The 15,706-nt window shown below is 38.6% G+C and overlaps 1 protein-coding gene across 3 annotated transcripts in view; it reads right to left on the bottom strand.

The window, feature by feature from the left end:
• Positions 1 to 15,706, bottom strand: part of TRPV2 (transient receptor potential cation channel subfamily V member 2) — a 1,022,245-nt gene that overhangs the window by 305,959 nt on the left and 700,580 nt on the right. For all 3 annotated transcript variants that reach the window (XM_044054526.1, XM_044054527.1, XM_044054525.1), the window contains exon 7: positions 12,893 to 13,069. In XM_044054526.1, the coding sequence (XP_043910461.1) occupies positions 12,893 to 13,069 (177 nt within the window). The remainder of the gene's footprint in view (positions 1 to 12,892; positions 13,070 to 15,706) is intronic.

Genomic DNA, 15,706 nt, shown 5'->3' with positions numbered 1-15,706 from the left:
TACACCTGGCCTTAATCCCCTTCCATCTGGTCTCTTGCATGCACAATATGTTAACCTTCCTTCTCTCATCATATCAGCTAGCTCTCTACCTATACCAGTCATACTGCCAACATTCAAAGTTCCTACCCTCACTACCACACTTCTAACCTTCCTCCACTCTTCCAGCCTTTGGGCATGCCTTCCCCCTCTTCTTCTCCTTCTTCTTCGGCCAACAGTAGCCCAGTTTCTACCAGCACCCTGTTGGCTAACAGTACTGGTGGCAGTCATTGTTAACCTGGGCTTCGGAAGATCTGGTATGGAAATCTTTATTGTTGTCCACATATGTCATTTGGCCAAATTTTACACCACATGCCCTTCTTTCCGAAGAAAGAGCTCACTATAAATAAACTTTACCATTTGAGAAGGACTGAGAACTGCTTTGTTATTTTATGTGTGTGTAGAAGCATATAGTGCACATATACATATTTACATACTTAAGAACATGCACTCATACTCACATATCTGTGTTTCATCATTAGCCGGAAGGTAAGAAGCCAAAGTAATCATTCCTCCCCCCAGGCTTGAGCTGTACTCAGAACTATACAGGTATGTAGAATATGAGCCTATACACTTTTTTCACTGTGGTGTGTGTGTGTGTGTGTGTGTGTGTGTGTGTGTGTGTGTGTGTGTGTGTGTGTGTGTGTGTGTGTATGTGTGTGATGTAGGTTCTCACCAATTCAATCCACTTTGGTGAGAACCTACAGCCCATTTGTAACCTGGGAGGTGAGGATTAAGTTTACCAGGAATATTGACATCATTCTGAGTAGGACAAGGCTTTTTACTTTTACAGCCCTGTCTGCCTGCATATGCTCATTAGCATTCTTAGGGTTGGTGTGCAGTGGGCCTCTGTGATGCATGCCATACTCCCTCCACATGATGTGATCAACTGGCCTGCCTTCCCTTTGTACACAAGTATCTCCATATGATTCCTGGTGTCCACCAGGGAATCTATAGTGAAACGTGTGCTCATGGGCATGTGCAACTTCCCTCCCTGAAATGGAATGAGCAGGCTTACATCTGGCATCTTACCATTCCAATCCTAAATCTGCCAGCTTCAAAAGGCACCCCTGCTACTAACCACACTTTCTTTGTCTGGGTCATATTCAGGGCCTTATCTCTCTATGTCAGTACAGCTGGTGACTGATTACATTATGGACTACTGAATAAAGCAAAAAGGCAAGTGCAGTTGCTGAATTTTATCCACAAGTTAACAAGGAAAAGGTCAAATGACCTTCAGGCTTATACTGTAGATCAAAATGGTATTCCCTGCCTGCCTTTCATAACAGTGACAACAAAGCCAGTTGGTTTCTCAGTGAAATATCTGTGTTGGAGAGGTACCCACAGAGATAGAGAGAGTAGAGAGAGAGAGAGAGAGAGAAGATAGCTTTGCTTAGAGAGAGAGAGGGAGAGAGACAGAGAGAGAGAGAGAGAGAGAGAGAGAGAGAGAGAGAGAGAGAGAGAGAGAGAGAGAGAGAGAGAGAGAGAGAGAGAGAATGCAGAAACTGCTTTAGGTACAGAAGAAAGATGCAGTCTCAAATAAACTGTTTCTTAATGATAAACTACACAGGCTTTCTTTATGCATTCTTGGCACAATAACAATATTTGCTAAGACTGATATTTAAATCAGTAGTGGAAATAGGGATGAAAAGATAAACACAGATTTTTTAAGTCTTATAGTTTAAGGGTGCCCTTCATAATTACTGGTGTGCAGTGAAACAGAGGGTGGTACACATACCTGCTTACCAAAGCCATGAATGATTCATAAAGAATTGTACACAATGGGCCAATACTTCCTACCTAGTCCTGCCCCACTGTTTTGAGTACTGCAATCTCTGTATAGAGAATATAAGCAAATCATCCACTCGCCCGGTCATGTACAATTCAGCAAGCCCACACTACTGGAATACTGGCTGGTCCCAAAGATATAATCTAAATGACAGCAGGCACATATTACACAATTGTTCTGTACTTGTCAGCACAGCAACCCCTTTTTGGTCAGCATTTAGCACCAGCCAATTCTACCAACAGGAGCTCAGCCAACACCAGATTCCATCATAACCATATTATAGTAATGAGTCTGAATCCCAGTGCTGCTTGACAGGAGAGCACAGTGCAATGCAGGACATCTATGGACAAACATACACCAAGGACAGCAGAGCACAATGCAGTGCAGGACATCTATGGGCAAACATACACCAAGGACAGCAGAGCACAGTGCAGTGCAGGACATCTATGGGCAAACATACACCAAGGACAGCAGAGCACAGTGCAGTGCAAGACATCTATGAACAAACATACACCAAGGACAGCAGAGCACAGAGCAGTGCAGGACATCTATGAACAAACATACACCAAGGACAGCAGAGCACAGTGCAGTGCAGGACATCTATGGACAAACATACACCAAGGACAGCAGAGCACAGTGCAGTGCAGGACATCTATGGACAAACATACACCAAGGACAGCAGAGCACAGTGCAGTGCAGGACATCTATGGACAAACATACACCAAGGACAGCAGAGCATAGTGCAGTGCAGGACATCTATGAACAAACATACACCAAGGACAGCAGAGCACAGTGCAGTGCAGGACATCTATGGACAAACATACACCAAGGACAGCAGAGCACAGTGCAGTGCAGGACATCTATGGACAAACATACACCAAGGACAGCAGAGCACAGTGCAGTGCAGGATGTCTATGGGCAAACATACACCAAGGACAGCAGAGCACAGTGCAGTGCAGGACATCTATGGACAAACATACACCAAGGACAGCAGAGCACAGTGCAGTGCAGGACATCTATGGACAAACATACACCAAGGACAGCAGAGCACAGTGCAGTGCAGGACATCTATGGACAAACATACACCAAGGACAGCAGAGCACAGAGCAGTGCAGGATATCTATGGACAAACATACACTAAGGACAGCAGAGCACAGTGCAGTGCAGGACATCTATGGACAAACATACACCAAGGACAGCAGAGCACAGTGCAGTGCAGGACATCTATGGACAAACATACACCAAGGACAGCAGAGCACAGTGCAGTGCAGGATGTCTATGGACAAACATACACCAAGGACAGGAGAGCACAGTGCGGTACAGGACATCTGTGGACAAACATACACCAAGCATACTTTTGTATGTCGATGCTCTCTAGTTTGTCATGTTGCACTGTCATGCAACACAGAACAGTACAGCAGCTGTTGGGCTGTTTAGGGGGCATGACGATACTGGACACAGAATGCATTATATACCATTGTGTACAGTGTACTCTAATGCACAATTTATAGTCACAAATGTTCATTTGTGTGGTGCTGTTAGGAACTGCAGTCCACGTCTATGAACTGCTATCTAGAATGGCAGAGTAGCAGATACAGTGTCCAAAGGGCTTGTGCACCTCAGCTCACTATGTTTATGTTTGTGAATACTAGGGCCCGCCCCAAGCTGGTGATATATTCTTTTTTAAGAGGCATAAGATGCAAAACATCTCCATCAATTGTATTGCAAACAGGCACATGGGCTGAAATGGCAGATAGATGTAAAAAAGCAGCCAAATATTGTAAAAGCTGTGGAGCAATACATGAATAAGTTTCCAAGCTTTAGGTTACCCATGAATTCAAAATCATTTGAATTTAGCCTAGTGAAACTGTGTGGCTGTGTTATTTTCATTCCTCTGAAATAGATACACACCTCTGAGAAAATAGTTGGCCGTTTGGGATTAAATGAAACCCCTCCAGATTATGAGTGGCGGGGAGAATTTGGGGTGGCTGTCATACTTTGCAGTGCTGTCATGTCAGTCCTGTAGTGTAGGGGCAATAAGGGGAACCAGAGTTATTTCAGTCAGGATCTGACTATTAGGATGAGAGTTGTTTACTGCTTTGTTAAAATTAAGATTTTCTGAATGAGAGAAACTGGATCAAATGCAAAAAGAAGATCAATCCAATCTAATGGTAGCAAACCTGCTGCTGTAGATCTTAGGTGAGGATACAAAGTGCAAAATGTAGGCAGCTAATGATTACCTTTTTGGTTAATTCCACTTCAGTTTAAGCCATTAAAGTACATGAGCTTGAAGTTTCCACTCACAAGATAGTGATCTCTATCTGCTGGTTGAGTTTGTCAGGACATGCAAACAAGAGAAGATGTAAAAACAGCTTTAAGGAGGGTCTCCATGTATAGACCCTTTTTCCAAATCATTATAGCTAGTAAAGAGTCTCACCCTTTTTGTTCAAATACCACAGTAACGAAAGAACAACATTTATTTTATGCTGATATGCATCTTCATTTGAGAGGAAGACTGCATCTCACATTTCCTTAAATTCTGTAACTGAGTGCCATAACCTGGAGCAGATCAATATGTGGTCATAAGCTTCAGTGGGGATGGATTATTGTATGACTTACCTGTAATAAACTAAATTCATGTAATGCACCCATTTAAACTATTGATAAACGCAAGAATTAAGAGTCTGCTTTAGTGATCGCTTGCTCCATTCTTTCAGATTCCTGACATACTAACCTCTCTTTCTCAGTGAAGGCTGGCATTTGCAACCAATTGCTCTAAAGTTCATTGTTATTGTCAGAAAAGGCTGTAAGATGGCACACTGGAGCAACTGAATTATCTGATTAACAATGTCTCAGTTAGAAAAAGCATTCCTTAAAGTGGAATTTAGACAAAATTCAGTGATTTTATATGGTGAATTAGCTGTTTGATCATGTGATTGTTTTAATGTTAATAAATGGATGGATGCTCATTGATGTTTGTTTCTGAAGATGTTCTGTGGATTAAAATAGAACAAAAGTGTTAAATATATGTGTATCAATGGCTTTTTCTAGTGACAAGTGAACGCGTTTTTCACATTTTTAAGTTAGTTTATTGTGGTTGCCATGTATCACATTACATTTTGTTGAGTGGAATTTAGATAAGGACCCACAGACATTTTTCTGTCTAAAATAATTGTAAATCTAACTTCTCTAGGATGAGAGTCAAGCCAAAACTGCTGATCATTTTCAAGATCTTGAGGAAACTCATCTAGGAAGGTGAATCCAACTGTACCTGCTAGAGGCCATTCCCAAGGTAAAGGTAAATATACGCACCCCCTAGACCTGAGGGGAGCAAATGCTGGAGCAGGCACTTTGATCAACAGGAAGGCTAAATATTTATTTCTTGCTAAAATATAAGGCATTTTATGTGACACCCCCAAACTGCAGCACAGTGATAAACATCGTCCATGTTTGTGCAAAAAGTAAACAAAAAAACTGCAAATATAGAAAAATGGGATTCTTTAAACAATTTTATGAAAGTGTTTAGGTTGTGCACATCTAAAATGAGTGTCTACATTCTAGCTTTATATTTGAGGACAAGAAGGAATTTGGATTAGACTATCTTTTCTTGTTCCTGCAAAGGAACTGTGAATGGCACTTTGGTACACGTGTAAGAGGTGAAATAACAAGAACTGATGAAGAAATTGGTTATGTGACACTATTTGGAGACACATGAGACAATCTCATACTTATTTGTATGTACTTATTCACACTTTCTGGGTACAAAACATAGCTAGCCTTCTGCCAACTGTTTTTTGCATGGGAGATGGAGAGGGGGAGAGGCCAGGCTAAATTAATTTTACTGTGTTGGATAGGAAAATAGGTCTGAACGAACCTTAAAATGAAGCCCCTCTGGGAACCTTGAAATGTTTTTTTAGATTTTATTTTTTTTTCTATTCTATTTTTAAATAGCCACACATTATTGGTGGAATTTCACTTAAATTTTGAGGAGGGGAATATGAATATCTGTTTTACACTAACTACAGGTTTTATTTTCTCATCCAGATCCTTAAAGTCTTTATTAACATGTATGCATAAAAGGTGCCAAGAGTTTAAGGAATTTCTAATGGTTTGGCTTAAATATAATCATGCAAAGGCTATGTGATTTGACATGAATATCTGCAGCTGATCTTAAACCCTGTTAGAGAATTTGGATTGATTCTTGCTGTCCTTATCTATTGTTCTATGCAGCCTTATTTCAGTGTTTCCATAGCTACTATTGAAGCTGCTAATTTATGGTTTGTTTGCCATAGCATTAAATCTACTACTATACCGTTGCTTATAATTATTTTGGTGTTTTTAAGTTTTCAGATGTGCTTTTGCTTATTTTTTTTTCTTTAATAGGAGTACATCTGTTTGAGATAACATTCTACATTTGTGTAACAATTTCTTTTACATTTCATCATCTAAAGTTACATATTTTGCTTTGATTTTGAGAAAAGTACCTAGAAAATTAATGGTACTCCTTTTGGTTAAGCGCTATTGCTGCTGGATCACCCTTTATTTATTTTTGGGGGGTCTCCTACCCTTTGCTGTTGTCATCTCACTTATTCCACATTAATCCATTTGTTTCCCCTTGTGTAGGGGTGGGAACATTTTGTCACTTAGTTTTTTGGGAAGCAGACCCTCCCTCTTTAGGGCTAGAGTACCTTGAAACATCTTCCTTAGCAAATCTGCCACTCCATTTTTCTAAGGGGTGAGAGTCGAGATGCAGGCATCATATACTCAGCTTGGAAAGGGGACTTTAAGTATGCAAGGGAATGGACTCTTAACTGGGAAGAGCAAGACTAACATCACAGGCAACATCATATGTCACAATACCATACGCCAGCCTGTCTTTATATCCAGCCTCAACCATGGTATAACCCAGCTGTATCCAGAGCCCTAGTCCCTCCTGTGGGATGGGTTGACATACATCACTCAATCCTACTCCCACCCCCTGCTCTAGCTTCCCCAGTGCCAAAGCCATTAACTGACTAGGGTCATCTAGATTATAGGCAGGGCTCTGTTCCTCAATGCCACAGAGCTGGTGAGCCTTTAAATTATTAAACGTATCATGTTACTCTAATCAAGCCTTACAAAATCCATCTGACTTTTGGGACAAGGGATGTGTGTCAAAATGCTTTGAATTCACAACTGACAAGTATTCATCTAGGTTACCTTCTTTGTGGACTCTGTACATCTGTATCTGTATCAGGTCAGTTGAAACGTGAAATACTATTGTTTGTGGCTCAGAAGATGGGACATGCATTGGCAGTGGTGTTTTAATCAATAAAACTGGCTGAACCAATGCAAATGACTCCTTTTTGGATATCTCTGTGACCAGCTTCTGTACACCTGAAGTATAAGTCAATAGGCAAAAGCCAAACCTTTTTCTACATGTATTCTCCTCCTCTGCTCCATCCCCTGTTCCACCTTTGCTATGTATTCTCCTCCTCTGCTCCATCCCCTGTTCCACCTTTGCTCCATGCTTTTCTCCACTTGCTCAATCACACACACTGTATATTTTGTTACCTAATCAGCTATGAAAGTGACTGCATCATATTGAAGTAAGGCTAAACAACAGCTACTATCTGGAGAAAGTGACTTTACAAACTGTGGTACTTTGGTGAATAAAATACTGGAGTTTATAATGTTATTTCTAGATAAACAATCAACATTCAATTTTCCATACAGTTTGAGGAAAAAACAAATAGGTAGCTACTGTGCAGGGGACTATCAGGGCCTGACCTTAGGTGAAATTCAGTCTTAGGCAAAGTGCTCCATGGTGCCCCCTACTCTCCCTGTGGACACCATCCAGTTTCTCCTCATCCTGGTCTCATCACAGCATTCAAATTACTTTGTTCTTACTTTTCTCTATTTTTGTCATACTTTTTGGCTTTTTCCCATCATTCTTACAACACACCAAGACTGCACAATAACAAGATAGAATAAACAAATGTATTAAATTATGGGTTTGGGAGCTGCTCGGCTCTGATGTGCATTTTAGAGCTTCTCCCCCAACCTTTTCATCCAGGGATGCCCTGAACAAAAAAATATTACTAATGAAAGAAATTCAGTCTTATTCTTCAGTTTTACATCTTATCCTTTCAACATATTCTAACTAGCCATGACTGCATTGTAATAATTATGGAAGAAGTTATCAAATCAATTTACAGGTCTGAGGACCACTGGGTCCCTTGAAGTAATGGGCATCTAGATGCTCTGAGGTGAATTTTAATGCTTTTTTTCAACCTTTTGTTCTAATCATGGCCTGAATGAAAATCATTAATAAGAAAATAAATTCTGTTTTATTTTGCTTTCAAGAAAGAAAAAAGTTTTATCCAAGGCTTAATTTTCAAAGTAGACAAAATAGTAGTTCACACTAAAATGGGAAGGCAAATGCTTATGCGGATACGTAAATTATATCTGGCAATAGTGTCTACATCCTCTCCAAAAAAAAGACATTCACCTTCACTGTATCCCTCTGGTTTGATAATGAGATGAAAATGAAGGAACACATGAGCACAGTTAAATATTTCAATGGCTGTTGTCTTACATAGCATGCTTTCTCATATCTGTCCTCAATGGGCAGATAACTTCTGTGTACCCTTGTAATGTCACACTGGGATGAAAGTGAAAGGACAAATAGAACATAGTAACATTTTTCAGCCTTTTGCTGTTAGACATATTTTAACAGTGTATTTCCTTACTACTCCCCCCAAAATAGCTACCAGTATGCATGTTTGATGTTTTCGTGTGAGGAAAGTAATAAAATAACGATCACAATAATGCATTCCAACTTGTTGCTTCTAGACAGTACAGTGCCCTATACAAGGCATAGTGATATTCTATGCACTCTCCTGAAGTTTTATTTGTAAAAAAGTTAAAGAAATAATGACCATATTATTCCTAGTCATCACTTAAGCTATAGTGACTTTATGTGCACACCTCTGAGGTCTAATTGTGAAGAAAATGAAAGAAATAATGACCACACTGACCCTAGCCCTAATACAAGCTATAGCAACCTTCTGTCCTCCAGCTCCCCCAACAAGCTACAGTGACCTTCTGTACATAACACTGAATAGAACCAGTGCTAGACTAGGTGAGGTTAATGGCAGGGGCCAGTACTAAACGTGTTAAACTCCACTTATACAGCTGTGTGTGTGGGGTCACCAAGCCCGAGAAGTTCTGAGGGTCTAGATGTTCTGTGATGTATTTATACATTTTATAACTTATTTTTGAGATGTAATTACTTACTAACCGTTTTACTGCTGCCCAGAAGAGTTAAGTATGTGCTTGCTGATGTGTGTGTTCAGAGATAAAATCACACACACACACACACACACACACACACACACACACACACACACACACACACACGCATATGCTGTATATAAGGTTGCCACCCCTATGTTTTTTTTGGACTATTTTTGAACTCAAACTGATTATTTCGTAGTCCGGTAAACACTGTACAAATTCTGGTATTCTGTTTCAAAAAAAGAAATGTGACTATCAGATTTTGTAAATCAACTGATTTACTATGCTTTTTTATAGAAATGCATAGTAAATCAGCTGAAAGCAGACATTAGCAATGGAAAAAGAGAGCGTTCCCCACCAGGTGATATCACCATGATGTCATGAAATGGGCAGAGTGTGGGTGGGAGAAAGGGCTGGATGGGCAGAGTTACTGGTGGTGTGAGGAGTGTGGTCTTACTCCAGTTTTAGCCACAATGAAAGGTGGCAACCCTAGCTGAATGTTTAGTTACAGGCAAATAGGTGGAGTGACAATTCATCTACAGACTGTCTTTGGGTTATTAAAGGAAACCGGAGCACATGGATAAATTCACATAGAGAAAAAGAGGGCATACAAATGCCATACAGAAGGAGCAAAAGCCAAGAACTCAATCACAGCCAAGCTCTCTGATATGGTAGTTCTACGCACTATAGCATTGTGCCAATGATCAGGTGCTTTTGCACATATTCTGCACAGACCACCAAAGATAGTCACTTAAATACAGTGCTGATGTTTGACTGAAAGAAGATGAAAGAAACTGTGGCCTTTTTTTATTTTTAAATATAATGCAACCCCCCCCACACACACGCATATGCAAGCATACACAATAGCAATGCTACCTTTCCACTGATTTCAGTAAAAACAGTACATTGTGTGAGACTACTTTTGTCAGAGACTCTTGTTTAAAAGTGATCATACAGCAGTGGCAAGTCACTTTCATTCACAACTGACCTTTGTACTTATCAGTTATGGGAACTTTACTGAATGTGTTCACCCCAGATGTAAAACTGTGGTTAAAAATAAAGGTAACAGTAATGTATCTCATGTTTGTTTCACACAAAAGCCAGAATAAAGTATAAACATCAGTCAGTCATTTTCCTCCATAGCCCCAACAATTATAGCTTCTTTGCTGTCTGTGTAGTGTCAGATTTCCAAGTATTATAAAAAATAAATAACATAAGGGTCACACAGTTGTTCTGCAAAGCTGCCCACTCATACCTCACAAGCTCTTTGTTCAAGCATCGGGGACAAAACCAAAAAAGAAATAATGTGGGATAGACTAAAGTTGCTAAATAACTGGTTTTATATTAGCACATATTTTCTGAACAATATTAAGTCTAAATCTCAAATGCCTGTCATTATTTAGTGATTGCAGTTGTTAATGATTTACCAGAAAACCATAAATTTTACAATGAACAGATCAAAAATAGGCAAAATAAAGGGCATTATGGGAAATTCCAGACAGCTGAGAAGTATGTGGCCATTGCCCATATCTGGCTGCCTGCCAGGGTAAAAATATCTCACACTATAGCAGGCTGCTCTCTTCACAGCAGCAGCACTATAACATTGAGTAACTGTGGGCTTCCTGCTCCTTGTTGCCCCACAAATCAAGGAGATCATGGGATAGCAAATGAGCAGAACGTTCTGCAAACAGATTTGTCAGGTGCACTATACCTTACCCCATAGGGCACAGTGACTTTGTACAGAAGTACTGCAGCCTTCTATTTACTTATTTTATGTTATTTATATATTTACTATTTTTAAGTAAAGAAATAGTGCTGCTGCTGTATTTCTTTGCTTTAAAAATAAAATAAATAAACAGAGAAGATGCAGCAAGATCAATGGCATCTTAAGTCCTTATAGTTCATCTGTTTATACAGGTATTGAGAAAAATGTCAGAAAGCTTTATTTCTGAGAATCTCAAATGTTATTATTTAGTGCTACAGTGATCCACCTCTCAGAGTAAGATCTGCATCCTACTTAAAGGAATGGCTTAGAGACCTGAGATTGTCTCTGCCTCTTGGGGCAGTATTATGTGTTTTTAACTGAATGCAGGTAACCTAGTTTCAGTTCAGTGTGACTATTATCTGGTAAAAATCTAAGCCAGAAGAGATCCCCTTGGGAGAGCTGCTACCTAAATAAATTAAACACTGTGAAGACAGAGATAATAAAATATTATATGGGCAGATATGTGACAAGTTTTATCCAGAACTGTAGCTGGCTCATCTAGTGTCCACTGCCTGTCCCTGAACTGATGGAAAAAAAAAGATTCGTCTCCCAATCTGGCAGTCCTCGCCTAAAGATGAGGCCCCTGTCTGCAGCCTTCAACTCTGAGTTGAGGAGGAAAAAAGTGCTTTTAAAAACTGTAGCAAACTGCTTACTGAGTTGGAGCAAGTGGCTTGGCACAGCCTGTTACACAAACTATGTAACTTCTGAAGCAAACACTTCAGTACTGACTGCACAAACAGTACCTGAATTAATTTCAGTACTGGCATTCCGTAATGAATGCTCATGCTGCCTTACCAACTGTCTGGCATCTGCTGATTGCACCCTCTAACATCTTGCACCTGGGGTGGCTTCCCCCTTTGCCCCGTCATAGCTATATCTCTAGTTTTATCTATAATGGTGTAGAAATGGAACATTTAATTGAATCTTTTATTATTTATTTTATTTACACTTGTGTGCCATGGTTGTGCACTGCAGTGATCTCATTGGACCGATTTCAGGTACAGATCAATTGAATACAATCAGAAAAATTAAGAACAGTACAGCATAAGACAGTAGCATGCAGTTATATATAAACATAATCAAATAGTAAAACAAGTGCAAACCTTACATTAAGGAATTATGAAAAATAAGCCTTCGGGAAATGTAACTAATAACCCACTCCCTTGAAAGAAAAAACATAGATGCAATTGGAAAAAATAAATTAAAGGGATGGGAGAATAAGCAGGTATGTCTATGGATGGTATACAAGCTTAAAGTATGTATACTATCTATATGTAAAACATTTGCCTAAACAGGATTGATGAGATCTTAATTGACAGTTGCCAGGTTAGCACTGATTGGGGTATTATTTATAAAAGTGTAGTTGTATTAATAATGCAGTGATGTGGTTTAGTTACTTTGGTTGATGATACACACACACACACACACACACACACACACACACACACACACACACACACACACACACACACACACGTAGACATATATATATATATATATATATATATATATATATATATATATATTTATATATATATATATATATATATATGTGTGTGTATATATATATATATATATATATATATATATATATTGCATGTGTTTCTACTTGTTTTATGTTTAGTGTGCATTTATGTATTTTTACAGCAGAGTTCTGTGCAAATGTGGGGGAAGTTTTTCTTTCTTTCTTAGGTGTTATCCTTCCTGTGCAGTTATGCAGCCATAGAGTTTAAATAAGTGTAGTGAGAATAAGTCTCAAATAGAAAATGCAGGGGGGCTTTAACACCAGCAAAAATAATTGTTTTATTCTGCAACTGTTTTCTATGGTTTTGAAATTCTTGACAACAGCTGCTTCCTCCTTTATGGTTTCTGTTAACTGACATGAGTCCTTAGAAACAAAGAATTTAATTTTGCCCATATCTGAAATACATAAAATATCAACTGCATTAAGAATACCATGCATAATCATTAGACTGGATGCACTTTTTACATACAGTTCAGACTTAACTTTGTTTGCCACACACCTGTGTTTTACTGCTGTTCACAATGATATCCAACACTGAGTTCTTCTCATATGTATCAAGTGATGTGAGATCATATAATGATGATTGCACTGGTCCGTAGACCCATTCAGTGAATTTCCTGGATAGATGCTTATAGTCTAGATCGTCAATCTCTCTTCTGATAATGTGTTTAAAAATCTAAAAAAAAAAAAGTTAATTAATCAAAGGAATAAATACATCATGGGTCATTAGAAACCAGGGTGTGCTGTTGAGACATGCTGAGAGAATGAGCTCTGTGAAAGATATGGATCACCTCACTTTATCTGTGGTTCGATTAATGCAAGAGAATAACACGTAATTAGCCATATTCTGCAAAATAAACACCAATAGTTTATGTTATATACCTGCATATTAACACTGAGAATATTATTAGTGGTTTCCTAACCTAATCTATATCACAGTGTTCATAGGCCCAGTCATAGAATATTATCAGAGGTTTCTAAATCAAATCTATATCACAGTGTCCATAGGCCCAGTCATAGAATATTATCAGAGGTTTCCTAACCAAATCTATATCACAGTGTCCATAGGCCCAGTCATAGAATATTATCAGAGGTTTCCAAATCAAATCTATATCACAGTGTCCATAGGCCCAGTCATAGAATATTATCAGAGGTTTCCAAATCAAATCTATATCACAGTGTCCATAGGCCCAGTCATAGAATATTATCAGAGGTTTCCTAACCAAATCTATATCACATTGTCCATAGGCCCAGTCATAGATTGCTAGGAAATGATAAAAAATCGAACTGATTTTTGAAGGGATGTATAGCCAAGACCTGAAAAGAGATCAATAAATCCCTGTTTTTGAAAATTTATTTATTTATTTATACTTGGTTGATGAGTTTAGTCCCACTAAGCTAGAAGCCTTTTTCAGGGGGCACCCAAAGTGGTAGTTTCACTACTAGAGGAAATTTAGCTAGGACATCGGAGAACTTCCCTTACTCTTTTTGTGGCCGAGTGTTGCAGTGAGCCAAAGGGTAGTTCTACAATGCAAGCAGAGGAGGATGACGTGGCTGCTATTCTTGTTGCTGAAAATGGGGTCTATATCATGATGATGAAAGATAAAAAGAGCGAATGCTCTTTTATCAAACACTAAAAACTGAAAGCAGTAAATGTCGAACACACAGAACAATGACTTTTTCCAAGGGGAAAAAAATCACTGCTCTGCAAAAAACAAAAAAAAAACAAAAAAACCCCAAATCCAAACACAAAATAAAGTGGGGACTTTGGGTGCTTCCCACACCTCCCCTACTTAAATATACCAACTCTGAGATCGCACCAGAGTGGAAGAAATGACAAAGTCCCAAACACGGCCCAGCAATTTTTTTCCCTAGGAAAAAAAATTGCTGTTCTGTTTGTTCGGCATTCAGAGCTTTCGACTTTTAGTGTTCAATAAAAGAGCATTTGCTCTTTTATCATTCGACGTCGTAATATAGACCCCTGAAAATGCTGTAGAAATTACTACAGTGGCTTCTAATGGTTTCCCAGTTTCATTGTTTGTAGATATGATTGATGTTGAAGAATCAGTGATTAAAAATGTGGCTTCAAGGAGTCAAATAATGGATAAAATTAATCCTGAGGAAACAGTTGTTCCTATGGTTAAGGAAGTGTCAGGAGATAAAGGAAGGAAGTTACTCCTGTTCCTGTTTGCCAGTCAAACTGAGGATCTGACAGTGTACTGCAAACAACAACAACAGATGTTCTTAGTGTTACATATGTTACTGTGGTTAAAGGTTTGCAAACTGAAATTGTTAGGAGCAAAACAAAAAAAATATTACCTTTAGTACAGATTTCATCCACTAAAGACATTATTATTGAACTGTATGCAGTTTGGGACTTTACTGTTGCTCTTTTGGGATTTACAGTTAAAGACATGCATGTGTTTATACATGTGGGAAAGGACACTTTTGTGGTATCACCTTTCAGACTGTTGAGACTGCAGATTGATTTCTACAGCAGGTTGAGTTGAAAGGCTCGTGTCAGCCATGGGTGAAGTATACCTTTATAGTCCTGAATATGAACTTTACAAGAAAGCTTATTCTACAGTGTAGAACTATGCACATTAATCATACTTTTATTAGGCAGTACCTCTCATTTCACTGTGAAAGTGTTTTTGATATTAAGAAAATGTATGATAATAGGGTTTTATGGAAGGGGTCTTGTGAGCTGTGGGTTTTGCTATGTAAGCAGCATGGTAAAGTGAACCATATTCCCTGTGTCATTTCTAATAATGATCATAGAGCATATGTGTACTACAAAGGGTAGCCTAAAACGTGTGTTTTTTCTTTTTTTTTTTTTTTTTTTTTTGGTTCCTTATCACATGTGACTCAAAACTGTGATAAACAAAGTTATAGTGAGTGTAGTGCTCTCGGCCATTCTGCTTCTAATTGTAGGGAATGTAAAACTACAAAAACAACAAACAACCAGAATGAACAAAAGAAGGTCTAACACAAACAATGTAAAATTAAAAATGAATGAAAAAAACATCCAACAGGGCTGTAAGATCTTTAATAAATATAAAAATAGTAAGCACTTTCATGCCAAACTGGTGCTTCCTCAGACTATATAAAAATCAGCACTTACAGCAATTTATAACAACAATCATTTACAACCATCACTTAAATAAATCACACGATGTAAGTGCAAGTGTTAAAGAAACAGTTTCATTCAAGCCTAAACCTCTATCGGCTTGTAGTTCCAAGATCCATTTTAGTTCTATACATCACCTCCTCTCAGATTAAAATACATCAGCTGTAATATAAAAAACTTAAT

The sequence above is a fragment of the Protopterus annectens genome, chromosome 13.part0 (genome assembly GCF_019279795.1).
Source record: "Protopterus annectens isolate FY-2018-M chromosome 13.part0, PAN1.0, whole genome shotgun sequence".
NCBI classification, from domain to species: domain Eukaryota; kingdom Metazoa; phylum Chordata; order Ceratodontiformes; family Protopteridae; genus Protopterus; species Protopterus annectens.
The sequence above is the reverse complement of the archived record's forward strand: the minus strand, read 5'-3'. Positions and strand labels throughout refer to the sequence as shown.